The 27,558-nt window shown below is 55.5% G+C and overlaps 3 protein-coding genes across 5 annotated transcripts in view; 1 reads left to right on the plus strand and 2 right to left on the minus strand.

The window, feature by feature from the left end:
* Positions 1 to 2,258, plus strand: part of SPTBN5 (spectrin beta, non-erythrocytic 5) — a 45,585-nt gene extending 43,327 nt beyond the window's left edge. The window contains exons 65-68 of the mRNA XM_032593662.1: positions 749 to 799; positions 1,027 to 1,120; positions 1,358 to 1,509; positions 2,174 to 2,258. Of these exons, the coding sequence (XP_032449553.1) occupies positions 749 to 799; positions 1,027 to 1,120; positions 1,358 to 1,509; positions 2,174 to 2,241 (365 nt within the window). The 3' untranslated portion in view covers positions 2,242 to 2,258. The remainder of the gene's footprint in view (positions 1 to 748; positions 800 to 1,026; positions 1,121 to 1,357; positions 1,510 to 2,173) is intronic.
* LOC115516057 (bifunctional peptidase and (3S)-lysyl hydroxylase JMJD7) lies at positions 719 to 20,074 on the minus strand. 2 transcript variants are annotated; one of them, XM_030318434.2, is made up of 25 exons: positions 19,996 to 20,074; positions 16,251 to 16,404; positions 15,921 to 16,174; positions 15,233 to 15,289; positions 14,671 to 14,766; positions 14,397 to 14,473; positions 10,935 to 11,007; positions 10,495 to 10,631; positions 10,239 to 10,370; positions 9,841 to 9,881; positions 9,596 to 9,638; positions 9,278 to 9,332; positions 8,569 to 8,699; positions 8,240 to 8,323; positions 7,903 to 7,940; positions 7,187 to 7,322; positions 6,399 to 6,535; positions 5,965 to 6,187; positions 5,719 to 5,836; positions 5,286 to 5,423; positions 4,968 to 5,072; positions 4,617 to 4,796; positions 4,158 to 4,324; positions 3,488 to 3,674; positions 719 to 3,395 (listed from the first exon to the last, which is right to left on the minus strand). In XM_030318434.2, the coding sequence occupies exons 1-25, from the start codon at positions 20,057 to 20,059 to the stop codon at positions 3,184 to 3,186; spliced, it is 3,039 nt and encodes a 1,012-aa protein (XP_030174294.1). In that variant the 5' UTR covers positions 20,060 to 20,074; the 3' UTR covers positions 719 to 3,183. The 2 variants fall into 2 exon arrangements, with proteins under 2 accessions (XP_030174294.1, XP_030174293.1); XM_030318433.1 differs by lacking the exons at positions 719 to 3,395; positions 3,488 to 3,674; positions 4,158 to 4,324; ... (14 more) ...; positions 10,495 to 10,631; positions 10,935 to 11,007 and adding exons at positions 13,379 to 13,916; positions 14,013 to 14,172.
* Positions 20,075 to 20,250: 176 nt separating this feature from the next.
* Positions 20,251 to 27,558, minus strand: part of MAPKBP1 (mitogen-activated protein kinase binding protein 1) — a 53,800-nt gene continuing 46,492 nt past the window's right edge. For both annotated transcript variants that reach the window (XM_030318430.2, XM_030318431.2), the window contains 9 exons: positions 26,609 to 26,848; positions 26,012 to 26,178; positions 25,641 to 25,786; positions 25,341 to 25,538; positions 25,089 to 25,173; positions 24,523 to 24,806; positions 23,704 to 24,300; positions 23,178 to 23,263; positions 20,251 to 22,715 (listed from right to left, as the gene is read on the minus strand). In XM_030318430.2, coding sequence (XP_030174290.1) covers positions 22,488 to 22,715; positions 23,178 to 23,263; positions 23,704 to 24,300; positions 24,523 to 24,806; positions 25,089 to 25,173; positions 25,341 to 25,538; positions 25,641 to 25,786; positions 26,012 to 26,178; positions 26,609 to 26,848 — 2,031 coding nt within the window. In that variant the 3' untranslated portion in view covers positions 20,251 to 22,487. The remainder of the gene's footprint in view (positions 22,716 to 23,177; positions 23,264 to 23,703; positions 24,301 to 24,522; positions 24,807 to 25,088; positions 25,174 to 25,340; positions 25,539 to 25,640; positions 25,787 to 26,011; positions 26,179 to 26,608; positions 26,849 to 27,558) is intronic.

Genomic DNA, 27,558 nt, shown 5'->3' on the forward strand with positions numbered 1-27,558 from the left:
CATCCTCTCAGGCTATAGAGGTACCATCCTCTCTACAGCCGGAGAGGTAAGTGGGACTTTGAGAAAAGATACTAGGAATTTAAGGCCCAGAAAGGGTAAACAACTTGCCCAAGATCACACAGATAATTTGTAGTAGAAGTAGGGCCATGTTTGACCTGTTGGCTGCCTCCTGGTCCTTTCCCACCCCCTTTGTGGAGTGTGCCTCTCTGACACCCAAGTGTTCCTAGGCTTGTTGTGCGACCCTGGGACCTTCTCCAACCTTTCAGTCCTCAAATAGCTCTGAATGTTCTGCCCTTGGGGTATCTACGGACAACGGCCAAACCCACTTCTATCACAAGGGATGCCTGGAAAGCACCCCTGCACCGGGAATCTCTTGGTCCATGTGGTTTGACAGGCTCCACCTGGACAGTGTATTCCGGTCATGTCACTGCCCAGGTGGGAGTCCCTTCCTGTTCTTCCCAGTCTCTCTGGGTTCTTGGCTCCATTCCTCAGTCTCTGGCCCCCTGGGATCTCTCTGAGCCTGTCCTTCCAGAATCCCAAAGGGATCCTGGATCTCCTCCAGGCTGAGCCTTTCTTAGCCCACCTGTGCTCAGCCTTCTAGGAGATGGGGTGCACTGGGGGGCCTGCACCACCCCTCCTGGTGTGTACAGAGCCTCCTGCAGCAGTTGTAGCTTAGTCTGTGTGGGCTGCTTTTCACAAAAATACCAGATTGAGCAGGTTACAGACAAGAACCGTTTATTTCTCACAGTTCTGGAAGCTGGGAAGTCCAACAGCAAGGCACCAGCCGACTGCATGTCTGGTAAGAGTCGTCTTGTGGGTGTCCTAGTTCTTGCTGTGTCCTCACTTGGTTGAAGGGGCAAGGTTACTCTTTGGTCAGGCCTCCACCCTCATGACCTACTCACCTCCCAATACCATCACCTGGGGGTTAGGATTTCAACAGAGATGCAAACATGCAGGGAAGTGTGCTGTCTGCAGAGGGCCTAGCATCTGGGCCAGGCTCACCATTGTTCTCTCTGTGCTCTGCAGCCCACTGTCTGAGCCTGGAGCACGGAGCCAGACCTCTGGGCTTCACTGTTGAGCCCACTGCTGAGAGGGCGCCCAAGACAGCCGCCTCGCTCAGGTAGGACAGCTGGGTATACGGGCAGATACGAGTCCTGAGCCCCATCACTGGCACAGATGCTGCCCTCTCAAGCCCAAGAGCCAGAGACTCAGACCTGCACTGCTAGGGTGAGGGGTAACGCCCATATTTGAGACCCTCAGCAATAGAAAACCCTAGCACCCGCCTCACCTGGTGTAAACCTCTGCTCACTCAGTAATGGCAACAGAGTCCAGGCTCTGAGGCTCCTCTTCCCCACAGCTTCCAAGGCTGGCCCCTGACCACCTCAGTGAGGGAGCCACATGTGAGTGCTGACGGTCAGCTGCAGCCCATGGAGTTGCTGCAGGCTGCTGGCCTTGCCCAGGAACCTGCCCAAGGCTCCCACCGCCTTTCCTGCCCAGGCCAAGCCCAAGGTACAGGCCCCTCAGGGGTCCCTTTGCACATGCTAGAAAGCCTGCCTGGCTCTGTCCTCCAGGGCTCCCACCTCTCTCACCCCTTGGTCTCCTCTTCCTAAGACAGAAGCCATGTTGCAGGACAGCCGTACCCTGCTGTCTGCCTGCCCTTCCCTGCTCCAATGCGAAAGGAAAGCCTTACTGTCCTAGAGTGGGCCAGAAGCCAGGCGGTCATGCCCGTGCACAGAGACAGACCCCACCCTGTTGGGCTTGAGGGACACTCACAGCACAGCGGAGGGCAGCCGCGGGTATGGTCTCTGGCAGGGCCCTCGGGCTCCACTTTAGGCTTCAGAGCACATGTTGCTGAAGGAATAGGCTTCATCCTGGATGGTGGCTTCTAAGGCTACCAGGGCAATCATTTCTTCTCCTGTGACTCTAGCCCCATGCTCAGGACAGGGCCCGAGAATCACTGGGTGAGAGCAGACACAGGGAGCTCGGCCACAAGACCCAGTCCTCTCCCATATGCCCCATACCCCACTGTCACTCCTGCAGCTGCCTGTCAGCTTCCAGGATCCACGTCAACATTAGTTCCAAGGGAGGCCAGAGCCCTTGCATACCAGTGCTCGACAAAGATTCTGGGGAGGCTAGGCCCTAATTTCACTCTGCTTCTTTGTCCTCCCAACAGGTCTGGGCCCTGAAGCAAACCCTGAGATGGCACCAAACCTCGAGGCTACAAACAAGGACAGCCTCTAGGGGAACAGAATGAGACGCTGCTGCCAGGCCCCTCAGGACCAAATTCTGGAATAGACGGTTGTTAAGAGGCAGCCTTCACCAAGGTCACAACTTGCTGAGGTTATGCCATTAGGACTTGCCTCTGGCTCCTCAGATCCTGGGGGTGGCCATCCCCACCGTGGGACAGGGGTGCTGTGTCACTGTCAGGGAGTCTGCTCACCTGTGCACGGCCAGGGCTCCAGTAGCAGAGACTCCCTTCACCACCACCCCCACCCCTGCCCAGGCCAAGCTGGCCGCCTCCCTGCTTGGAGAGCGTGGCTCCAGCAGGGCAGACATGGCCTTCTCTTCAAGGGAGGTTTGGACTGACCTGCTGTCTAGCTCGGTGAGGTACCCCTGGGGAGATGTGCAAACCAGTCCTTGCTATGTGCAACCAGGAGCATGGAATGACCTGTCTCTTCTTGGCAGCAACGACAGATAACCCATTAACATCTCACATTATATGATCCTCTGTGATACATAAACCGCTCTATTTCACTCTGTACAACTATTCAAAGTAGCAAGGGAAAGGGTCACATAGCTTTGAACACTTTTGCAAATATGGTCCGTAACGGCCCCCAGGTCTACCTCTGGCCACCTCTGAATGTTCTCCTTGAAGAGGAAACCACCTCCAGCCTGAGGAGACAGGGCTCTCAGCCCTTTTAAAACCCTCAACCTACCTGCAAGTATGTGGAGAGGGTGCTGGTGGCTGCAGGGCCCTATCTGGGTAGGGCCAGGCACATATCTTGGCGGAGCCCCTCAGAGCGCGAGGGGGCCAGGGCAGGGCCATCCAGGCTGCGGGGGCTCTGGAACTGTTGGTGATGATGGTCTCTGCCCGACTCACCCAGAACACCCAGGTGGACAGGGAGTGAGTCTGACAAAGTGTCGGGAGGGGAGCAGGGAGTCCCGGCCGGGGCAGCGCCATCACTACGGCCGGTGCTGCCGGCGCTTCCGTTGCACAGCTCCACGCAGGGCCTCCAGCAGCTGCTCCTGGTTGTTGCAGATGTTGTAATGTGTCAGGTGGAGCAGCTTGTCCATGTCCTCTGGGCTGTAGGTCAATTTCGAGTAGTGGTAGGGAGAGTTGGATGAAGACAGGTTCACCTCTCCGGCCCCCTTCTCCTCAGGTGTCCGTTGGATGCCTAGTGGAGACAGTGTAGCAGGGCAGGGACAGGACATGCACTGGGGGGGGGGGGGGGGGTGCACTGTGGAGAGACAGGATGCAGGGGCTCACCAGGGGCCGAGTACTCCCGGAAGGAGGCATCCACCAGAGGGAAGTGCAGCACCGCTGGGGCATCAGGGCGGTCTGGATCAGAAAACAAGCAGCACTCCGGAGGCTGGTGCTGCTCCTCTGGGCTGGGGGAGATGGGCGGGAAAGGGATGCCCTGCTCCTGGCAGAGCCGGCCCAGGAGCTGCAGTTGCTGCAGGGCAGCAGAAGTGGTGTCAGATGGCTGGGCCCCAACACTGGGCCAGTGGGGGTCAGCTGGGATGCGTGGGACCTGGACACCAACTCAGACCCCCTGGCACTGGGCCGGACTGAGGAAGGGACTCCAACCCCTCAGCTGCGCGGGGCTAACTGCTCCCAGGTTCTGCAAAAACCTTCACCGGACCAACACAAAAACTCAGAGCAGAGGGATCCAGAGGTCTAGACTGAATGGAGGTGGCAGGTGCCACAAAGGGGCATCACTAGCTCCTTCTCCATCTGGCTTCCTGAGCAGAATAAGTCCCCCTGGTGGTAAATTCACAGGCACACAGTTCATAGGACACTGTTCACAGAGTGTCACAGCCCCTCAGGGAAGCTGGACCACATACTAGACTCCAAGGCAGACATCCCCAGAGGCAGGAGCCAGGATGTCAGGCCAGGCCTAAGGCAGCACGGTCTCCCACGTCTGCCCCCGGCTCACCTGAAAGGCTCCTTGGAGGTTGTAATCCAGTGACAGGATGAGGTCCACATCCCGTGTGGGCCGCAGAAGGGGTGGGAAACTGGTGTTGATAAGGTAGCCAACATCCAGCAGGCAAAGATGGGGCTCTGCAGGTGTCAGCTGGTTGGGGTGCCCATCCAGTTTGGTGGCTGGAAAAGTTGAGGGAATGGGGTGGAAAAGCAGCTATCATTGGTGTTGAGGCCACCTGGTCCCTCTTCTCTCCCACCAAAAGTAGGCCTGTCACTTCCCAAGATGCCACAGATGTGCCCTGATCCACAAATGAGAGGAAAAAGGGTAGCTGATCCAAGCAGCCCAGTGAACTAAGCTCAAAGGAGCTTGGGGCCCACGGGTTGGAGTGTGTGGATGTCTGGACCAGGGACCCAAAGCTCAGGTGGCCATGGGCAGACCATGGAAAGCTGGGACCAGAGAGAGAAGAGATACCTTTCCAGGTGGAGAAGTAAGGCTGTTGGAAATAGTCTTTGTGGAACTGAAGACCACGCAGGAAATTATGTGTGGCCTGGGCCAGTGGGCGCCGTGTCAGAAGGTCAGTAAAAAACTCAACAATCTTGCCGGTCCCCGTGGGAGGCTCTTCTATCTTCAGAAGAGGAACCTGCTCCTTGTCTGCTCAATTAAGAAGGGGGAAAGTAGGGCATCTTTTAGGAAATTGGGACCCCTAAACTTTTACCCCAGCTTCTGTAGACTCCCAAAGGCCTGAGAGCCACCCCCACCATCCTCCAGATCCAGCCCCTGTAGGGGCCTCTCCACTTGCTCACAAGGAGCCCAGGCACCCACCCAAATTGGTCTGATCCTGTGCCCAGCGGTCCCAGAACTGGCTGGGCTCTGAGGCCCAGTATAAGCTGTCCTGGAGGCTGGCTGCATACAGATTGCTCCAGATACCTGAGAAAGGGGACACAAGAGGAACAGAAAGGACATGAGGGGGAGAGAGCCCCCACCCAATCACAACCTGACTCTTGCCCACGGCCCATCCTAGACTGGGAAGCATCCCCATGACTGAGCTGAGGGTGGGTTTGTGGGGGGGGGGGGGCTGCCATCTTCGCCAGGCCCGTTCTCCCCTCTATCTCCGCTTCCCTAACCTCCCAGGCCGCTCACCTTTCAGGAAGCAGATTCGGGACTCAGGAAGCCGCTTGGTCAGGCGCCCCATGAAGAACTCAGAGCCAAAGAGCTCGGAGGGGATGAAGGCACCGTACTTGGGAAAGCCAACCTCATAGGGGGAGAACTCACACCACTCTGCGAGGAGACCACACAGCTTCACTGCGGGGCTCAGAACTCCAGGACCCTCAACCACCACAGGCTTCACACCAGGGAAGCCTGGGGACCTAGAGGCTCAGGCTGGTTACAGGCACCCTGAGCATGGACCTAAAGGCCCACCCCCATCCCAAAGCCTGAGGGACTCTGGTGGGATGATTAATAATCTCTGGAAGGCATGGGACCTAGCCCAGAAGGGGAGGGTTTAACACCCATCTCCTACACACAGGCACCCTGCCAGCTGCGAGATCACACGTCTCCCCTCCGGGCTACTCACCAGCAAATTCAAAGGTGGTCAGGTTCTTCTCCTTGGTGTTAAGGGCACAGTAAATGGGCAGAGGGTTCTGGCCTTGACTCAGGGCCTCTCTCTGGTCTGAGAGAGTATGGTCATGGGGCTGGTAGAAGGAGAGGATTTGAACCTAAAGTTGTGCTTTCTGGTGCCTGGGGCCTTTCCCATCTCTGCTGCCCAGGGCGGTTCCCCATCTTTGAACCATGCCCTGGCCACACACCCGCCCCCCTGTACCTCATCGTGCAGCAGGGCCTCACTAATGAGGGCCCACAGGTTGGTGAAGCAGGGCGGGTGGCCCAGGCGGGCACGCTCGGCCAGCTCCTGCCGGTACTGCTGCAGCTGGCTGGGAGCAAGCACGCCCAACTTGCTCTTGGTCACCTGTGTTTTCAGTGACTCGGTGGGCCCTGCCAGGTCCTTCTGAGACCATTCTGGGTCCTCGTAGAGGTTGGCCAAAGCCCTGGGAAAGCCAAAGCCCAGGGGGTCATCGCACACCTCAGACTCTCTATCCTAGAACAACAGACTAGCAGGTACCTTCCAATGGTCCCCCCCAAGCACGTTCCTCTCTGGCACATCCTTTCTCCCAGTTAGGTCGGAGGTGCCTATGGGGTCCACAGCAGCCTTACGACTGCCACCCCCAAACTCCTCCACTCAACGTGCTGCCAGCTCACCAGGTAGAGCCAGAGGCCCCTGTGATGTAGGAGATGCAATCCAAGAGACCCAGCTCCTTCAGGCCAGCCAGATGCCCATACAGGGAAACCATCGCCCGGATCCCACCACCAGTGGCCATAACAGCTACCACGGGGATCTGGAAGAGAGGATAGCCAGGTCAGTCAAGGTCTGATCAGGGCTGTAGTCTCCCAAACATCCACCCCTTTCCCTCTTATTAGGAGAAGTCATTTCCCTAGAAGGTGTCCCAAGCTGATCTGACCCCAGCAGGCTGCCCTCAGGCTACATGGCTCACTGATGAGTCAGATGGGACCCAAGTCCCAAAACCTGGACCAGACCAAAAATCAAGAAACAATGAGAAAGGGGGTGCCTGGCTGGCTCAGTCAGTTGAGAGTCTGACTTTTGGTTTCGGCTCAAGTCACAATTTCACGGTTTCATGGGTTCAAGCCCCTTGTTGGGCTCTGTGAGGACAACACAGAGCCTGCTTGGGATTCTTGCTCTCTGCCCCTCCCCCACTCACACTGTCTCCATTTCAAAATGGATGAATAAACTTAAAAAAAAAAAAGCGAGAAGGAAAGCTAGCCCAATGGGGCAGCTTATAAGCTCCAGGTGCCTCACGCAATGCTCTGCATTTGATGGCATCAGGCTGCCAAGAACATCAAGTGAGAGGGAGGCACAGCAGGGCAGGTAGGTAAGAGGCAGGGCCAAGTTCCGGTCTGGTTAGGAAACATTCAGCTCTGGGCTCGAGGAAGACTGAGGATGCCCATCCAAGGCAGCCCAGCCCACAGACCTCATCTTCCTGTAAGTCTTCATCCAGTTGCAGGACCTGCTTCAGGGCCTTGGCCACCACCTGCTTCCTCTTGCTCAGAAAGGCCTGCTCCTCGGCACAGGGCCCACAGCCTAGCCGCACAGCCAGCTCCCTGGGTCTGGGTGGGAAGGAAGGAACCATCAGGCAGCTCCCGGCCTCATTACAGAAAAGGAAGCCGGGTCTGCCTCACCTGAGAAGCCCACTTCTCATTCTCTCTCTCCTCTCCCCAAACCACACTCCTGCCCATGTCTGGACAGAAGCGTGACATGTGTGGGTATGATGGAGAGAAGGTGCACCTAGACCCAGGTGAGGACACTTGGGGAATGCAAGAAAATGGATTCCCACAACTATAAATGCTGGTGCCTAAAAAGGCCCCCGGGTGGGACCCACCACCACAGATCTACTTCCACCTCTCAGCTTCTCTCCATTACCGACCCAAAAATGACTCCAGCGGAGACAAGAAACAGTGTTCCCACCTCTTCGTGGCTAGTCTTCCAGGCATGTGAAGAAGGGCCAGGGTGGGTGACTTCTCTTGTCTCATGAAGATTATTAGCTACGGTCCACCCACAATCGCCACCACCCAAAGGGAGCATGATTTCTCTCTTGTGGCTTCCTGGCCCTCTCTGTGCCTCAAGTTCAAGTGCAGGTGCCTGCCTGCTCTCCCCCACGCCCTCTCCCCGGGACTAGCCGGCTCTCACCCGTCTTCTTTTCTCAGCTCCACCCTCATCAGGGGTTCCTAAAAACCATGAACACTTCAGTCACAAAAGTTGGCCACCATGTTCCTCTCATCCTGGCCTGAGCCACACCCTATGATGCTCCCATGCTCCCTTGGGCCTCCGGCCATCTCCACAGGGACAAGGTCTGAGGCTTCAAGGCAGCTCTGCTCAGAGGACCCCTCCCTCCTCAGAACCTGGCTCAGCACTTGTGCAGGGCATGGCCCTAAGACTGAAGCTCCTACCACCGCAGGCCCCCTATAAGGCATGGGGCCCAGCTCTGCCTATGCTTCTGGCATTCTTCCTCTGGGTGATCAAGTACCTGGGACGTAGGGAAGACAAGCCTCACCACCTGCCCAGAGGGCAAGGCCCTCAGGGGCACCTTCAGGTGCTCTTGGGGGGTATCCTGTAGGAAGGATGAAAGAAAACCTAAGAATCACTTCTCTTCCAGCAGCGATCTCACCCATTGCCCCAGGGAGTGACAAGCAGCAGCAGGAAGAGGGACAAGAGGCCAACCTCGACCCCATACTCTTCCCAGTGTGCCTGATTCTGCCAGGGAGTGAGGGGGTGAGGGGCTCAGCATGAGCAGAAGGACCGGCTAGAAGAAAGAGGGAGAAAGACTCTGCAGGCCCCACCTCAGCAGCACACTACCTGCAGATGAATATCCAGCTCCTGCTCCCAGCAGGCCGGGCAATGGAAGCAGAAGGAGCCAGCACCCACAGCGGCCTCCTGCGGACCCTCACAGGACCCAGGAACCATGAGCTGAACTCTTCCCCCAGACTCTGGAAATAGGAACCAGAGCAGAGGGGCTGGGAATAAGATCCTGGCCCACAAAGGCCCAAGAGTGTCTTGCATAAGGGGCCTGAAGGGTACTTCCCCCCCACCCCTAGGAGGAGGACTGGCACAGGCCAAGGCTCAGAGATAGAGCCCCCATCACAGCCTCTCCAAGGACTAAGGGGACACAGGTCCTGGGGAGCCCCAGCATGGATTTGCCCCTAATCTCTACCACTGCCTATGAAAGTCTAGGGCAGCTAATGTAAGGTCCCTTCTAAGATCCCCATAGAAAGAGGAAGACAAGGGGCACCTGGGTGGCTCAGTTGGTTAAGCGTCCGACTCCGGCTCCAGTCATGATCTCACAGTTCATGAGTTCAAGCCCCAAGTCAGACTCTGTGAGAACAGCTCTGAGCCTGGAGCCTGCTTCAGATTCTGTTTCCATCTCCCTCTGCCCCTCCCCCACTGGCACACTGTCTCTTTCTCAAATATAAATAAACATTAAAAAATTAAAAAGAAAAAAGAAAAAAAAGAAAGAGGAAGACAAGGGCAGAGGGCTGGGGGTTATCTTGGTAGGTGGGAGACTTACCCTTCCGGTCCCCTGCCTCTTCCAGTCGAACATGCAAGCAAGAGAGCTCCCGGGCCTGAGTCATTAAAAAAGCCCCTCAGACTTGAACCCCTGCCCTGTTAGAGGCCCCCACCTCCCAGTACCCTAGTTTTGGTCCTTAGCACTTCATTACCTTGGCCCTGAGTCACCAACCATTTGCCTGAGGTTGTATCCTCTTAAGGAACCAAAATCCCAGGGACCCCCCCCCCCCCAACTCAGTTCTACCCATGAATCTCCAAGGGAGGCCCAAGCTTCAGGGAGGGGGATAGCAGATGGCATGAGGGAGGAGCTTCGACTTACCACCAGAATGCCATTGGTGACAAGCTGCTCAGCACAGTCTGTCCTGAAAAGGATACCAGTGACCCTCAGTGCAAGTCCAGGCTCCCAGGTTCTCACCCCTCAAAGGGCCACGGCATTCCTCTACCACCACTGGATGTCTCAGAGGGAAGGGTGTCAGTTCTGGGCACGCTCTGGGTGCACTGGACTCTGCCCTACCCCAAAAGAAGCACTCCCACCCAAGAAGTGCCCAGTGGCCCCTGACTCACAGTCTCTGTAGCCGAAATTCAACTTCTAGCCGCTCCTCACCCTGGAGAGAGGAAGAAAACAAAGTTAGAGAGGTTGAGGACTGTGAGTGTAGATTTCAACACACATGCCAAGTGGGGCTGCTGGGGCCTGAGAGGTGGTGAGAGCCAATGTCCAACTCCACCCTGCTCTGTCCACTTTCTCTGGGTAGCTCCCAAAAGCTGCCCTTGGTTGAGGGGCCAAGAAAGAGGGTCAAGGATGGGATTATTCCTGTGGACAGCAACTCCTGGCTGACAGTAGCCTCTGGATGCCACGGAAGCCTGGACCACTCACTGGAAAAGAGGGCCATGTACCCAGCTCCCCTGCAAAGGATCTCCCCTCCCTGGGCTGAGGCTTTCCACTGCCCTGGGCACAGCCTTGCCTGAGCGCTCAGTGAGAAGCTCTCTCTGCGGAACTCCCCAGCCCGCAAAGTCCCCACGTCAAATAGCACCGACAACACGGGGTCATCATTGGTCAGAAGGTCCTGGTCAAAGACTTGCAGCTGCACCACATTCTGGAAGGGAACAGAGTAAGGGGCTGCAGGAAGGAGGAGTGGGATAGGAAGGTGAGTGGGGCCATGGCAGAAAGCAAGGGCTGGCAGGGACAACGGGCAGGGCAGGGGCTGACACCTGGCCCACCTTGAGCTGGCTGTGGATTCGAAAGCGAAAGCTCTGATTCCAGATGGGGTTTCTGCTGTTCTTGACCGTGCGTGTCTGCAGCCTATGGCTAGAGGCCGTGGGCAGCCACAGACTCACATAGCAGTCAGAGGGGGTTACTGCAGGAAGAAGGGACAAGTGCCTGCTGACAGCCAGGAGCCTTACCCAGCCCAGCTTCCCAGAGTCCATGACCTTCCATTATAGGCAGCCCTGGGAGGCCTGGAGACCCTCAGAATGGGACTGAGTCGGGAGGCAGGAAGAGCAAGAAGCTGAGGCACAATCCCACATTCCACCCAGCACCTCCTCTCGGCACCCTCTCCAGGACCCTTGCACGCCCAGCACTACTTGTATCTCTTCCCACTGCCCTGTCCCAGTCTGAATCCAGTTCCAGAACCACTGTCCTCCCTGGGCCCAGCACTCACCTAGGTCCTTCGAGGGCAGGCCACAGGCCTGCAGGACACGAATGGTGAGCAGGCAGGTCCCAGGCACCTTTGCCTGCAGAGGAGGGACAGGTCAGGCTTGCTGCAGGCTGCTGGGCCCAAAGCCAACAAGGGCCAAAGAAGAGGCCAGAGTACCCCCTCCAGGACTAATTCTGAACCAAAGGAATCAGCCCTTCCCAGCCACATGGCTGCCCTCCACCCATCAAAGCTCTAAATGGAAAGGAGGCTATGGTATCTACTGATGATGCCTGCCAACACTTACACAACACTCTGGGCCGGCGCTGGCCCAAGGGCTTTATGTACATTAACTTCTTTAATCACACAACTATGCTGTGTGTAGGGACTAATTATGACCAATCCCACAAGGAAACTGAAGCACAGAAAGACAGAAAGCCTACATAGTCACTTGCCTGAGGTCCAGGGCCAAGACTGCACCAGGACGGCTCGACTCATGCTCTCTACCCCACAGCTTACTTGCTTCTAGCTACTGGTTTAGTGTCTTTTAAATCTTTCCACCCCACATTTCCAGCTACCCCTTGCTAAGCCGCCTTGAGGCGGTCTTAGTTGGCAGGAGGCCCGTGATGGGGCGGGCAGGGGGGAGGGGGAAACAGCAGAATATAAGGCTACAGAGGGAGGGGAAGAGGCATGTCAGGACCCAGCCTGGCCATGGGCCCCTTGGTGGGGCTGCTCCCCTGGTTGAGCAGCTTAAACGGAGGCATGTTCTGGTTAAGCAAACCCTGTATCTGGAGAGGTAGAAGTGAGGAACACAGAGTTGGTTTTCAGCCTCTCCACCCCTGGCCAGGACTCAATTCTGGAAATGGGCTCTCTGCTTGACTATGAACAGCAGTTAGCAACTCAGACCACATACAGGTTTTCAAGTCCTCCAGGTGCTACAGGTCAGGCTAAAGAGGACCCCCAAGCAGGTCCATCCAAACCCACAATCATGAGTCTAGGGATATAAACCATGGCAAGTGTGCCAGGAAAGCCTGTGCCAACTAATCCTGGCCTTCAGCCCTGCCTCAGAAGGGTCTTGATGGATGGAGTTGAAGGGCAGAGCCGGGGAAGCTCATCTGTCAGTGTCTGCCCTGGGGCCCCCACCCTCCAAGCAACTGAGTCAAGAGCACCCGAGCAGCCACTTCCTTCTGGGACCCCAGGACAGTAGCCCAAATCCATGGCCCTGAGAACTCTGCCTGGAGCCCATCTCTAGGGCAGGAAGAACTCAGGATGACCCTTATCCCAAGACCCGGCCCATTCCCTGGCTTCTGCTCACCACCCTGGACCAAGTCTGGCAAACTCCCCTCTCTACACCTGGAGAAACCCACAGCTCCTCTTAAGAATCAGCATTAACCAGACCCCAGAGGGAACAAAGGTCAGCCTGGGGGCCCAGGGCCCCAGCAGGTCTTACCAGAGCCATGAGACAGACAGTCCTCAAGAGCCACAAATGACAGGCAGTGGGCGCAGGACCGAAGAGTGTCGGCTTTTTAACGCAGAGCCAACAATGTGCCAGTTGGCCCCAAGCTCCTCCCTGGTCCCTCCCAACCGCCTCCGCTCCACCCAAGCCTCACACTCACTCCAGGACAAGCCACCTGTCAAGGAAATGAGGAACCTTAAACCTACATGGCCCCTGTAATGGGGGCCTACCACCCATGAAGACCCATTCCCTCTAGGCGTTACCATCAGCACCTACCCCACCCAACCCTGCTCTTGTGCCTGGACCTAGAAGGGCCACTGACATCTGGAAAGCAGGGAGTGGACCCAGGGCAGCACCAAGTGGATAAGCCTTGTCCCCTGTCACAGGGTCTTTCACAACCTCCGGTGCCTGTAGGACAGGAATGCCCGGCCCTGACTGAAGCACTTGGCTAATGTGAAACGGGTGCCCCAGGTCCATCACCGCCTGGCAGGGGCGAGGTTTGTTTCACGAAAGAGCCCTCCCAAGCCCCGTGCCTGGCTGCCTCCACCCTCGGCGCTGAGTGGCTAGGATGATGAGGCCTCTGAGTGGCTCTCCGGGAAAGGGGCTCTTCCAGGTCTGGGTTGGTGCAGGGAGGGAGGGAGTCTGAGTGTGTGGAGACCCTGAGGTGGGGATGGGCAGGGGTTTCTGTCCCCTCCTACCTATGCTTGTTGTGGAAGAAACAGGGGTGACCCTCGGCACCAGACCCCACCGGCTTCCCTGGAGGTGGAGGAAAGCAAACAAGGCCAGAGCAAAGCTAGGCACAGCTTTAGAGGCCAAGACAGGGAGGTCTGCACCAGAGTTAAAACGAGACCCGCTTGCCCTGAGAGGGGCTGCAGTGGCTATCATGGGAGTTGGCAGCAGAGGTCCTCAGTCCCAAGCCTGGACCCAGGCCTCACCCCCAATCAGGGTCACCTTGAAATGTTTACCTGAACCTTCCAGCCCTCACCAGACCACAGAAGGCAACTTCAAGAGGGAGTCTCAGCACACATGAATCAAAGCCACCTTTTATTGAACACTTCTTCTGTTGCCAGCCCCTTATGGTCCTTAAAGATCTCACTCCAAGCCTCACAACACCCCATGGGGTAGGACCCATCATTGTCTCTGTTTTACAGACAGGACACCAATGCTCCAAGGTGGTAAGTCGCCCACGGTGCTGGTAAGAGGCTGCACCAGAAGTCCCACTCCTCCTCCAGTACAGGCAGCTGCCTCACCTGTGTGGTAACTTCCTGGGAGCTCACACCCAGACCTGCCTGGCACCTCCTGGACCTCCAGATCACCTCCCCAAATCCTCCAATGCAGATTCCAAGCTGAGCTGGGCCAGGAGTCAGCAGACTCTGACTCCAGTTTGCCTCTGGAAGTGACTTGGCCTGGGAGGGACACGACCTTTTCCACCACTTGTCGTTGGCAACGTTCACCAGGGTTCCATCAGTCGAGGCCTGAGGCCTTAGTGAGGGAGTCAAGCAGCTGGAAGTAACTGTACTTAAGGTCATACTCCATGTCATACCAGTAGTTCACTGTGGGGAGAATGGAGACCTCAGCATGAAGGTCCCCCTCCAAACCTACTGCCTCCCAAACCCATCCCCCAGCAGCCCTACTGGGCAGCTCCTCACCAGCAATGCAGCCATGGGACTGCTGGACGTGGTGGAACCACAGGGCCGGCAGATAGAGCATCTCACCGGCCTGTACGGTGCAGCAAAGGGCCCGGGCCTGACCGTAACTGGGGTACCGGGCCAGATCTGGAGCCAATGGGTCCAGTGGGATCCAGGGTACCTGGGGATACAGTGGATGCCAGGGAACAGTCCCAAAGCCCCCGGCCCTCCAGCTCTGTCCCTTCCAAAGGTAAACACCATGAGCTCTGCCCTGTTCAGCACTGGGAAGGCCCAGACTTAGGGATTTTTCAGACTAAGGTGCCACCTCTCCAGCTCTTTTGTGCCTTCTCAGAGACACGGTTCCTACCCTTCTCCCTCCCCAGGTCCCAGGAACAAGGCAGATACCTTCTCCATGGCCTCTTCATCCACCACGTTAAAGGAGCCCTCTTCAGTGAGGTGGTAGGTTGCTGGTGTGTATAGCTCTGAAACCAGAAGGAGAAAGGTACAGGGACACTCAAGTGGCCTGCAGCTTGCCAGTTCCTCCCCCTTGTTCCCTGAGTGCAATGGAAACACTGTGCCCACACCTCCGGCCTGGCACACCAGCCTGCCCAGGGCCCTTGTTGCCCTCGCTCTACTTTGGGCCACCTGGCCCCCAGCCCCTGAGGGCTGAGTCCCCTACCATAGGGGATGAAGGGCCGGTCACTGGGTGGATGTAGCAGGAAGTGTTTCTCTCCAGAGACCACGCAGTAGAGGTTCTCATAGTGGTCCTTATGTACTGCCAATACAAAGAAGGCCCAGTGGGCAAGGTTATGAGGGGCTGGACACAGGAGGGGACAAATGACCACAAGACAGATGTGACAGGTGGTATAACAGAAGATCACACAAAGTCAAAGCCGGCTCAAGGGGATGCCAAGGAGTCAGGCAGAATTCCATCAGGGACTTGACATTTGCTTGACATTCATCTCTACCAAGGGGGGAATCCAAGCAAACAGTTTTCCTGAGTTCACCCCGACCAAGCTGCCCTTCAGGAGAGCTTTCTGGAGACCTAGAAGAAACAGTCTCCTCCACGCCCTACTGCCATGGGGACCCTCCCCAATCTATCAGGAGGCGCTCTGTTACACCCAAACCCCAGAACCCCAGAATAAATCTTAGAAAACAGTCAAACTTCCGTCCAGACCCAACCTTCCACTCTTGACCTCCTCTTCCCTCCTCCCCCACCTCTGTATTCCCCTGATACCTACAGGATGTCACTGCAGCCACATCCCCCAGCCAGAAGTTTACAGCATCAGGCATCTTTCCTGCAGGTCAGAGGTAAGAGATCAAGTCAAAAGGGGCCATCCTCGAAGGCCAGGCTGGGAATAACCACCATACAGTGATGCTGGACCAGAACCTTGGGGGAGCCAGGGAGCTCACAAGGAGAGAACAGAGAGAAGGGGCAGAGGAGGGCCAGCTCCAGAAGGAGCCTCCTGCCCTGTGGGAGAAGAAGGGTGACAATGTCCAGTAGTTCAATGCAAAGTCGTGGCCTGGAGGTGCACCTGCGTGGCTCAGTCAGTTAAGTATCCAATTCTTGGTTTCGGCTCAGGCCATGATCTTGGAGTTTCATGAGTTCAAGCCGCGTGTGGGCCTCTGCACTGGCTGTGGATCCTGCTTGGGATTCTCACTCTCTTCCTCTCTCTCTGCCCCTCCCCCACTCACGCTGTCTCTCTCTCTCTCTCTCTCTCTCTCTCTCTCTCAAAACAAATAAATAAATTAAAAACAAAAACAAAAACAAAGTTGTGGCCTGGAGACTTGAGCATTCAGTGCATAGCACCTGAACCTGAGGGGCCAAGAGTATGGGCCAAGTCATCACCAAAGGAAGAAGCAGCAAGCAGGGCTGACTCCTGCTTGTCCTTCCCATTTCTTCCCTGCCCAGCCCCTGCCTCCACTCACCCAGTGCCTCAGAGGCCCAGGGCACGTGGGACTCTAGATCAGGCAGTAGCTGGGGCAGCTCGGTGAGCAGGTTGGAGCACTGCTTCTGCACGTAGAGGACTCCTGGGTGCTGGGTCTGGCCCTCTAGCACATCCAGCACGTAGCTCAGGGGCAGGCGACGCTCAGCAGGCATCATAAAGCGATCCCCTCGTACAGCATCCGCATAACCATCAGGGGTCACAGCCACACTCACCTCTATGGAGCCCACTGTGGCTCTGGAGGAAAGGACTTTCAGCCCGTGTCCAAATACCACAAAGTATCACCCAACATCCCCCCAGGGGCAGCCCCCACCTGAGATATGGGAAGGACCACTTCTGCAAAGCTGGCCAGTGCTGCAGGGCGTTGCGGATGATGCAAGGCCTATTGGGGCAGACCCAGTCCCGATAGAAGTGGAGTGGAGTGGGGGGCTCATCCAGGTAAGGCACAGCAAGAGGCACACTGAGCTCTGAGGGAAAGAAGGGGTGGGGGTAGGGTGGGGTTATGAACCCAACAGCACCCAGTTGCTGCCCCAATGCCTGTGTAGAAGATGCCCTCCCTGGGCAAGACACACTACTATCCCTGGATAATGCCCACTGATGACCAAGGGACCCTGGACAACCAGGAACTGAAAATTGAGGAGAGCATTTAAGGCAGAAAGCACGAAGCACCCACAAACACACCAGGATGGACCAGGGGATGGTGCTCAGCCCACAACCCACACCCTCCTTGGGACCATGTCCAGCCCTATACAGTGAACCCCACAGCTTTCCCACTCTGCAGTGTCCAACCTCATGGCATTCATTAGGAAAGGGAAACATGGAGGCAGTACATAGAACTCCAGAATGAGTGGTGCTGAGGCCCCAAGGCCACAGGCTGGTGTGGGTGAGTCAGGCTCTGGAAAGCACCCTCCAACAGTGATACTTACCAAGCTCTAGAATGTACTCAGTACTTGGTTTAGCCAATGCAGAGTACCAAGGGATGATCCTATTGTCATCTCAAGAAGATTACAACCTAACTGTGAAAACAAGATGCTACAGGAAACCATAGGAGGAAAAGTAAGGGCTGAACTGTGTTTTTGATCTTCCTGAACAGCATCACCATCCTCAGGAGATCCAAGGCTACCATGTGCATTTATAGTTGTGCAGTATGCCATCTGCACAGATGTCTATAGTGGCCCTGTATCACTTCTCACAAATCTTTTTGGCTCTTCCTTCTCCCTCACTTCTGTCCACCCCTATGGATTGTCTCTAAGTCCTATTGATTCTACCAACCACCCCCTTCTTCTTTCCTCTGCTGGTATCCATATTCAAATAACCTCCTTTGGGCCCTCAAATGTCACTTCAATGAGGTTTCCTTCCCTGGCCACCCTTTTAAACTGTAACCTGTCCCCAACAATCCTACACTTCTTCCTTTTTTCCTTCTTTCACTCATCACCACCTAACATACTATATATCTCACTTATCCAAATTGTTTATTGATCTCTCTTGCTAGAATAGAACGTAAGCTCTATGAGGGTAAGGATGCAAATCTTATTCATCGGTATACCCCCCAGGACCTAGAATAGTCCCTAACACACAGCAGGTGCTCAACAAATACTGGCTTAATGGTTGAAAGAAAGTCTCCAACATCTCCTGACTGGCTGATCGCTGCAGTGAACTAACTGGTTTCCTTGGGGTTTCATTCCACTCCCTCTCAAAGCATCCCTCACCCTGGCCCCCATCATCTTCCTAAAATACAATCTCATCTTGTCATACCCCTAGTTAAAAAAAAAAAAAAAATCCTTTGATGGCTTACCACTACTCCTTACAAATTATAATGTGCCTTGGCATGCATTCAAGGTGATACATGATCAGGCCCAACCTACTTTTCCAGTCTGGTTTCCTCCTGTCTGGTGCCTGCCCCTTACCACACTCTCTACTCAGGTGGTGCCAAACTTTGTTCCTACTGCTCCCACAAACGGGAATGCCTTTCTCCTGGCTTCTATAAAGGGTACACAGGGCTTTGCTTTGTTTGTTTCATCCTTGAGATCTAGCCTGAATGTCTTGGCCCCAGTGGGCAGCCACTGCACTAATTTTCACCTCTGAGGTCTCCATGCCAGTCATCTTTGCTTTACATTCAGTTGAAAAGTAAATGTCTTTAGCTCAAAAATCAGAACTGGGTGGGAAGACCCTGGTAGGCCCAAGAAAACATAAAAGGGAAGAGCTGGAACATGTGCTTGCTTCACTGGCCAGAGAGGTAAGATGGTACCTGCCAAGCAGATAAGGGAGCAAGGGAGAGCAAACTGGCAAAGGGCCTTCCCAGTCATGCCAGTCCATCAAAAGCAGTCCTCTTGGGAGGGTGATTTGGGGCTCAGTAAATCTATTATTCTCACTGGAATTCTTTTTTTTCCCACTGGAATTCCTAAAATGCGTGGAAACTGCCTTTCTTTTCACCGTTTGTATTTCCTGCCATTACTGAATTTTTACTGCCTCACCAATTAAAAGACTTCCTGTAGATAATGACTACTGCTCCCTTCTGAGGCTTTGATGTGAGAGAATTTCAAAGGGATTCAAACAATTCCTTTGGCCCAACAATTCTTCTGCTAGAAACTTAACCAACAAAAATATTCACACATGCGCAGAATGACTGCTCCAGGCACACTGGCATGTTCCAGGTTCCAGGTTCACTGTTCCATGAACACACCAGGCACACTCCTACCTCAGGGCATTTGCCCCAGTACCCTCAACCTGCAATGCTCTTCTCTCAGATGTCTGTACAGCTCACTCCCTTTCTACAAGCCTGTGCTTGAATGTGGCTTTATCAAGGCAGCCTACCTACCCTGACCATCTTATTTCAACCTATATCCTCCACTCAACCCCTGGCCTGAGACCTCTTATTCTGCTTTAATTTTTTCCCCCACAACACTTATCTTCTAATCCATTTCTTCTACTATATAATTTACTCATTACTCATTTAGTGTGACTAGGGTTCATGATCTGTCTCCTCACTTGGAATGTAAGGTATGGAGGGCAGAAATTTTATTCACTGATGTATCCTAAACACATTGATCAGAGCCTCACACATTGAGGTGCTTAGTATTGAGGTGCTCCTAGTATTTGTTGCAACACTAGCAAAAAGACAGACTGTAAATGACCTAAATGTCTATCAATAATAGGCTAATTCAGTAAATTACCACAAGTACACAAGGTGAAAAAGATTGCGGAAGAAGGATATGGGGTGGTCTTCAAGATACCTAATAGTGCAAAAAAGTGTTTAGCAGACTAACAGTTGTAAACAGAAGGGTAATATATATATTGCTGCGTGTGTGTATGTGTAGATATAAACATTATTTCTGGAAGGATTCAAATTGGGGCCTCGAATGGGAGGGGTGCTTACTTCACATTATAAATCCGTTGCTTTTTAAACCTTGTGCCCGTGTTGTTAATTAATGGTAAAACAAAAAGAAAAAAAAAAAAAAAAAAAAAAAAAAAAAAAAAAAAACGGAAGAGAGGGAAGGAGCAAAATAAAAACCAACCAGGGGAAGAGCCAGTGATTACTTGCACAGCTGCCGACAATTTTCCCAAAGCTCTGCACCACCTTGGAGAAGTCTGTTCCTGAATAAAGCGTTCCAGCTGGGGTTCTGAAAGGGAACACCTGACCACCTCAGGACTTCACGACAGGCAGCAGAAGGCTGCCCCATTATTCCGGGCGGGTTGACCGTGGGAAATACACCAGGGTGAAGACTGGCCCAAACCTTGGGAGTAGAATCAAGACACACCAGGAAGCCACGAAGACCTGCGAACACCGGAACAGGGGAGCTGAGGCCCCAGCACGGGGGTAGGAGCGAGGTTGGGGCAGACGAGTGATCCGAGTGGGGCCAGCAACGAGTTAGGTGCACGAGCGTCTGCGCTCCTTGAAAACACGAACTAGGGGGAAATGTGGTGTCGGCGGCCCAGGAGGGCCAGGGCGCACCCGACTCCGGACTCTGCTTCCCCACATGCCCAAGGTCCCGCCCGCGTCCTGAGGCAGCCCGGCGGTGGACGCAAGGCGGTCGCAGCCTCTGCGCTAACCCACTCACCCCTGGCGGCGGCCGGGAATTCTCGTAACTCCCTCCGCACCGCGTCCAAAGCCGCCTCCGCCATGACGCCGCCGCCGCTCTGCGGCCACGCGCTCTCCCCTTGAGACCCCGCCCCGCCGCGCCCCGCCCCCCGCCGCGGAGCCTCGCGGCCTCGGAGCGCCATCCTCTCCCCCGCCCCCAGCGCACCCGGACTCTGCTAACCAAGCGGCGGGAGAGGAGCTGTGCCGTCACCAGCCTGCCGCACTCGCTGCCATCCCAGATTTAACAAATGATTGTGTTTATTGATGAGTTCATACATCAATACAAATGGACGAGTTAAAAACGGCCCCTGCCCCGTGAGACCTCGGGAGGAGGGAAGCGCCCATGGCCTGAACAAAGTATAAAAGTTATAAATAAGGAGGTTTTCAAAACTGGGTCAGGGCAAATCTGTTCGGGGGGGGGGGGGGCAGTTGCCGGTGGCCTCAGACATGCAGAAGGGGACGGGCGCCGGCGGCCACAAGACCCCCTCTCCCACCTAAGCGCTCAGCTGAGGTAGGGAAAGGGCGGCCACCTTCTCACAAACCTTAGCGATAGTGTTAGCTCCCTCCTCTGAAGGACTGGTTGGCTGAGGATCTCCAAGAGCCCAGACCAGAGGGCCAGGCCTGGGGCTGATCTGTGGCTGTTGTGCCGGTTGGGGGAGTGGTAGTAGACTTCTAACCCTCACAAGGGCAGCTGCAGCCCTGCCAGGGTCCACCCTCAGCTGCAGGGGTTCTTGGGGCCAGGACTTCTTTGCAGTGTGGCCATGCAAGTGGTAGTAGTACAGAAGGGGGGTGGGGGTGGTGAACTAGGTTTCATCTGTTCTGGTGCACTCTGGCTGATGCAAACAAGAGCCGGGCACTCTACAAAAACCAACTTTCTAAGTTGCTGCCTATTGAACCAGCAGGGCCCCAGGGCCTGTCCATGGGAGAATAGGTTGTTGTGGCCTGGAGCTTCAGGAAAGCTACACTGACTTACCTGAGGCAGAGGGAAGCAGCAGGGCCCAGAGACACGTGTTCTTCACCCCAATTCCTCAACCACTGCTTCACTACTTGGTCCTACTCTACCTTAGCCCACTGTACCCTATCTCCTTCCCCTCACCCCTAACAACTGCCCTTCTAATTCTAATCTACCCCCTGCCTTCTACTACGTACCTGTCCCACCTACCACCTTTCCAATGTGTCTCTTGGCCCCTTCTGCACTCCCATGTGCCTCCCCCTCCCCTCAACTTCCAGCATCCAGAGCATCTTGGGTGCCCAGCACTGCCTTTGAGGAGGCTCCTTCCACCTGAACCAGGAACCAACAAGCCATCTCACATCAGCTAGGTTGTGGACACCAAGAATCCAGAATTCAGGTTACTACATTCCAGTCCTTTTTGTGCTCCTTGATAGTTCCATATGAGCCAGGGTGGTGAAGCAGGAGTAGTACATGAAGGGAAACCAGGCACACATCAGCCAGCCAAGTACTTTAGCGATAAACACTCAACGTGTGTGTGTGTGTGTGTGTGTGTGTGTGTGTGTACAGTTCTGTGGCTAAGGTCCTTAGAAGGTGGGCTGGTGCCCTGTAAACCATGAGAGAAGTTCTAACACAGGCTTCTGACTGGGCATCACTCAGGATGCAAGGAGAAGGTGGCCTCTGGGTCTAGGAGCCTGCTGGGGACAAGGGTTGGGAGGATAGAGAAGACCAAGGGGCTAAGAAGAGGAGGCCAGGGCTTTATGTTTGCCCAGCAGAGGGCTTTACTGTCCTGCAGCAACATCCCACAGCTGTCTCCACAACTTCTGGCCAGGAGAGAAAGGGGGCACAGGGAGAGAAATAATGCTAGGGCTCTCTTAGAGGGGGGATGGGAGTGGAATGTGGGGGCTCAGGCCTTGACACCAACTCAAGCCTCCTGATGGCTAGGAACGCCCTGGAGGACTAGAGGGCTCTGCCCTACACAACTGCCAGGAAGTGGGGAAAACATAACCCCCTGCTCTGGCAGCCAGGGGAGTACAGCTGGTGTGGGAAGGGAAGTGGAGGTAGAGGTGAAGCTCCGCTGTTGGCTGAAGGGCACTGAATGCCACGTGGCCTCTCACTTCCACCCCACCAAATACCCTGTGTGTGCTCCACCCCAGGGAGCTGATCCCTGCAGTAATTTCAAATGGCTTCTAAGAAGAGAGGGCCAGCCCTTCCCGATTTCCCCCAGATGGGGCAGGCTGCCCTCCTACTCCTCACAGCACCAAGATGACAAAGATCTAAGACCTACCCTGCATGAGCCACTGAAGGGGCTGTGGAGGCAGGGGTTCCAAGAAAGTGAGGCGACAGTCAGGGAAATAAATTAATAAATACAGGGGCCCCATGAGGAGTAGCTGGGAAAACTGCTTTCCCTCTGAGCACTGATCCCTGCGATCCACTCCAAGCATCCCCACAGGTTTTGGAGAGTGGAGCAGGGGCTACAGTTTGGAATAAGGGAAGCATTCACTTGGAATAGGATTCTGGAACTAGAGTCTGCGTTCCATGCGCCGCTCCACAGCCCGAAGCAGCAGCTCTGAGTATTGCTCTAGCAGGGCCTGTGTTTGCTCAGCCCCCACAGCCCCAGGGCTCCCACCCGGGCTGCACAGCACTGCGCCAGCCAGGGCCTCTAGCTCCTGCCTCACTGAAGAGAAGGTGTTTCTGAGGAGCTGGGTGATGCGACTTTGCTCTGCTGAGGGCGTCTTGCAGCCAGCCACCTGCAGGAGGACCCAGGAAGTGAGTTGGAGGAACAGTGGAGGAACATCCTGTCAATGGATGTATAAAGGGGAGGGGCCCCATCTGGGTCTAGCCTGCCTCCAAAGAAGGCCCTGCTGGACTGCCCCCTATGTCTAAGTTGGCCAAATAGTTTTTGAATATGACAAGGGATACTATGAATAATTATACTGGGACAACAGACATAAACTGGGATGGTCCTGAGCAAACTAGGACAGATGGTCTCTCCACCCTTACCCCCCCAGTCTGAGAAAGTCTCCAGCTCTTAGGGCCAATAGGTCCGCGATTCAAGAGCCCCGGCCTAATGGCCTCTACTTCCCTCAGCTACTCTGCCCAGAATGTTCTTGATTGCTCCACCCATCTGTCAGTGGAAGAGCCTTAGCATGGTTGTTCCGGATACACAGCTAGCACTCTGTCTCCCCCCACGGTAGGTGCCCAACACGTACCAAGTGGTAGAGCCGCACAGCCTGGCGTACATTGCCCTGGAGCTCTGCCACAAGTTGTTCACACTGCTCCAGGCTCACTGCTGGTTCTGGGAGGGACAGATACAACTCAGTTATGCCCAGCAAAGCTGCCCTTTCAGGCCTCCCACCCAGAGGTCACTGATTGCAGGAGAGGCCTACCTGTAGGATCACACCACCTCCACTTGCCCACTGTCCCTTTTCTTGCCTCCTTCCTCCCCAACAACGCCCCTCCCCCAAATACCACACAGAAAGCGAGGTCCAGAGAGGAGGGCCAGCCCCAGCCCCAGGGGCCAGAAGCATTGAAGGGGAAAATGGGTCACAAGGAGATCGTGAAGATTGGCAGGAGTGTCTCACCATCAGGGGTGTGACTCATGGACTGAGACAGGGGCAGACAGGACAAAAACACCAGAGGCTGGATGCACAGAAATGGGATGGAGCCAGAGAGGAGACAGCAGAGACAGGAGAAAGAGGATGGGGCAGGAGATGAGAGCTGGAGAGCTGTGCACACCTGAGTCCTGGCTCAGGGCTGCCCCTGGCCTGGTGCATTCCATGGGGCTGGGAGTCTTCTCAGGGGTTGGGGACTGCAAGTTCTCAGGGCCTCGGAAGAGGGGGCTGACCGGCAGTTGCTGGCCACAGGGGCTGTTGGGCCCAGGCTGAGCCTGGCACTCTGTCCTAGGCTTGGGAGGGGCACCCTCCCCCAAACAGGCCCGCCTCTCAGATGTACTGTGAGCCTTTCCCAGGCCTGCTGGGGAGCCAGGCCAGTCCACCTCACCAGGGGCCCGGCCCTTGGTAACAGGTGAGAATGTGGCCAGGGTAGGACGATCAGGCAGTGGCTTTGGAATGTCCAGGACCAGGTGAGCCCGGCTGGGCAGGGCTAGCTTGCTGAGCGGTGAGACTCTAATGGGAGCAGGAGCTTGAGGTTCGGCTGCCAGCCCCAAGTTCTCCCCAACAGAGATGCTGCGGGAGATCTTGGCCATGGAACTGGTGGTGGGGTTCTGGTAGGAGTGAGGCTGAGAAAGACGGCCATCAGCCTGTGGCAGGGAGCGCAGGCCCGCGTGGGCTTCCATCTCCCGTAAGAGCAATGGACCTGGTGGAGGGGCCTCATCTGCAGAGAAGACAGAGATATACAGGTCAGGTGGTGAGGAAGACATCCCAGGTGCAAAGACTCAGCTCCCTAAGAATTGCTATGCCCCACACATACCCACTAAGGGACACCCAGTGGCAAGCACAGTGACACATCAGAGCTAAATCAGGCCCTCCTTCCTCTAGCATGCTCATGCGCTCCACACTCCCCACACCCTGGAGTTGAGCCCACCAGGCTCCTCACCTTGTGGCACCAGGCTCTGCACAGACTGGGCTTTCTGGAGTCCACCCAAGGGGCTGGCTGCAGTCACTCTCTTGGGAGACCAGCTGCTATCCGGGTTGAGACGGCGTCGTGGCAAAAGCACAGGAACTGCTTGCTGGGGGCCACCATTTCCAGGGGAGGGCTCTGCCTCTGGGGGTGCTCCTGGAGGACTGGCACCACTGCCTCTCAGCTGCTCACCCGAAGCCTGCAGCATCTGGACTGGTCTCGATGGCAGTGCCAGGCTTGAGGAAGATGGAGACAGTTCCCTACAGGGAGGAAATGTGGAAGAAGGCCCAGAGGAGGCTTAGGAGTCCCCTTTGCCAACACGAGGAGAAGCACTGGGAGAGAAGGAACGGCACAAAGTAAGCAGGCCAGTCGTCCCAAACTTGGGAGTGCAAAATACTGTTGAGCATGGGAAGAAAGCAGCCTTGGAGAGAGGAGGGTGGCATGCTGCCCCAGAGCCAGGACTGGCCCTCTGGGGAGGGCCGGGGGGTCAAGTGAGCCAGAGCTCCTTGTAGGAGAGTAAGAGCTGCTGTGGGGAGAGGTACCTGTGTGGGGGGGTCTGCACTTGCAACAGGAATCGTGAAGAGATGCTCCGAGACTCTGTCCTCTCTGGTACCCGGACTGGGCCCCCTGCCAGGGTGACAGAAATTATGAAGTGAAGCAAGCCCTGGTGCCAGATTCTGCCTCCCCTAGAAGGTAACCCAGGGCATGGCCTACCCTTGTACCCTCCCTCTCATCCAGGCAAGGAGGGAAGGAGAGAAGACTACAGTGACCACATACTGGCCCTCTGACCACACCTGGAGCAGCCCCATTGGCCAGAGTCTCAAAGTGCTGTTTTAGAAACTGCTCCTGGTCTGGAGTATGGGGACTGCCTTCCTGTAGCCCATAGGAGCCAGTGCCTCCCTCTTCTTCCTCCTCTTCCTCATCACCCTCGGCTGGCTCTTCAAGGTCTGAGGAAATGCCATCCACACTCAGGGGCTCCGTGCTCTCAGAGTCTGGATGTGGGGAAGGGACAGAAGCATCATGCTGCACCAACCTGTCGCCGAGCATCCACTCCCACCTCAGTCCACTGACCTCCCTCAAAGCTGCAGCCTCACCTTCGTTGGGGTGCTCAGGGCTGGAAAGGCGGCTGCTACTATAATCCACAGAGCAGGCACTGTCAGGGCTGTGCTTCTCGGAAGCCCTGCTGCCTGGATACACTCTTCCCAGGGTCCCTCGGGCTGGAGCCTGCACCTGGAACTCACTTTCAGGAGGGCCAGCAGGGGAAAGAAGAGGAAGTTAGCAGGGGTGAGCAGCCCCACCAGACATCTGGCTTCCTTCTCCCCGACCTGTGAGTGGGACTGGGGATGAGGCAGGGGCGAAGTGGCAGGGAAGCCCTGAGTATCCTGGGCCAGCCCTCCCATATAAAGAATGCACAGGAAGGGAAGACTGCATAGCCTCTGAAGTCTGATGAGGGAAGGACCCTTGCCTGGTATCCAGGGTGGGACTGTCACTCGGCTCCGGGTAGACAATACCATCTTCGATGGGTGCAGGCTCCAGATCTTGGGCAAAGACCCCTTCCTCTTGGGACAACAATCGAATAATGTGGGGGCAGGAACAGGGTTGGGAAGCCTGATGCCGAGGGGGCTTTTCATTCTGGGAACACACAAAGGGGCATTACTGAGGATGCTGACATGAGAAAAGGTCTGAGAAAAAAGGTGGAGGTGGGCAAGGATTTGGTGTGTATAAGTTCTGGGGGAAGCTGAATATTCCAACTCTGAGGATAGCTCCAGCTACTGTTCTTGAGCTTCTGGAATAACAATATTCTGTCACACTCCAGGCTGTCAACCTTTCAGCCACCACTTAATATCATGAGCCCTTGAAGAAACCTGGCCCAGGGCAAGGGTACCACCCCAATCACCACACCACACAGCCTAGCCAGCCTGAACCTTTACAGTCCAGGCTACCAATGTGCCACAGGAGCAGAGCAAGCATAGATGGCCCAGTGCTCAGGCCCCAGCTGTTGGCATAAGGCTGCCTAAGGCTGCTTGGAGATCTCTAGGTTGCTGGGAGAAAGCTGACTCACCTGGCTAGCATGTGAGGTCTCAGGAGGGACCTGCTGACCACGTTTCCCAGGGCAAGATGGGGTCATGGCCAGCAAGTCTTGGCTAGGGTCTCGAGGGCTTGGGGCCAGTGTCTCCAGCTGCCGCAGGTCCAGCATGGAGCGGACACTCAGCTCGACGCCTGGCTGAGCCCAGCGGCTCCTTCTTCTGGGTCCTTGATTGGCCACAGGAGCTGGGGCCAGGAACTCCACTGTCTCCTGTGCCTGGTGTGGGGCAGAGGAGGGGGAAGTTAACAACCACCATACAATAGTATCAGTGAACACTCATATATCACTTACTGTGTGCCAGGCATTTTATTTACATGTGTTCGCTCACTTAATCCCCACAACCACCTTATGAAGTCAGTAGTATTATTCTCCGCATTTTTACAGATGGGAAAACTGAAACACAGGGGACTTAGGTAACCTGTATAGTCCCACAGACAGTAAGGGCCTGCCTGCAGGTTACAGCTCAGGTAGTCTGGGTCCAGAATTCGTGTTCTTAGCTTTACTCTACGTCCTGTCTTAGATGTTCTAGTCTCAGCCTTCGCCCGGTGTCATGGACACCTTGGAGCTGGGAATCTCTACAAAATCCCTTACTCAGAAGACAGTTCTAAGTCCATTCACAGCACCAAGGACAAACCAATAGTCCAGCCTTGAGCCCCTGGCCTGGTCAGAAGGCACCAGAGGCACCATGCCACTATTATTCCATGGAGCTGCTGCTAACAATGAAGGCGCTGCCCCTTGAAGTCTTGATGTGGCCCAAGTGAGGGCTGGGTTGCTGTGGGGCTTGCTCAGAAAGTCTGTATCCGCCTCTGGCTGCCCTGAAGTAGCTGCCCAGTCCTCTCACAGCCCTTTCCCTCCAAATAACTACTCTGGAAGTTCTGAGCTTACCTTCTAACGTGGGGTCTTTAAAACTAGTTCCTCCATGCTCT

Source organism: Lynx canadensis, chromosome B3 (genome assembly GCF_007474595.2).
Source record: "Lynx canadensis isolate LIC74 chromosome B3, mLynCan4.pri.v2, whole genome shotgun sequence".
In the NCBI taxonomy this organism is placed as follows: domain Eukaryota; kingdom Metazoa; phylum Chordata; class Mammalia; order Carnivora; family Felidae; genus Lynx; species Lynx canadensis.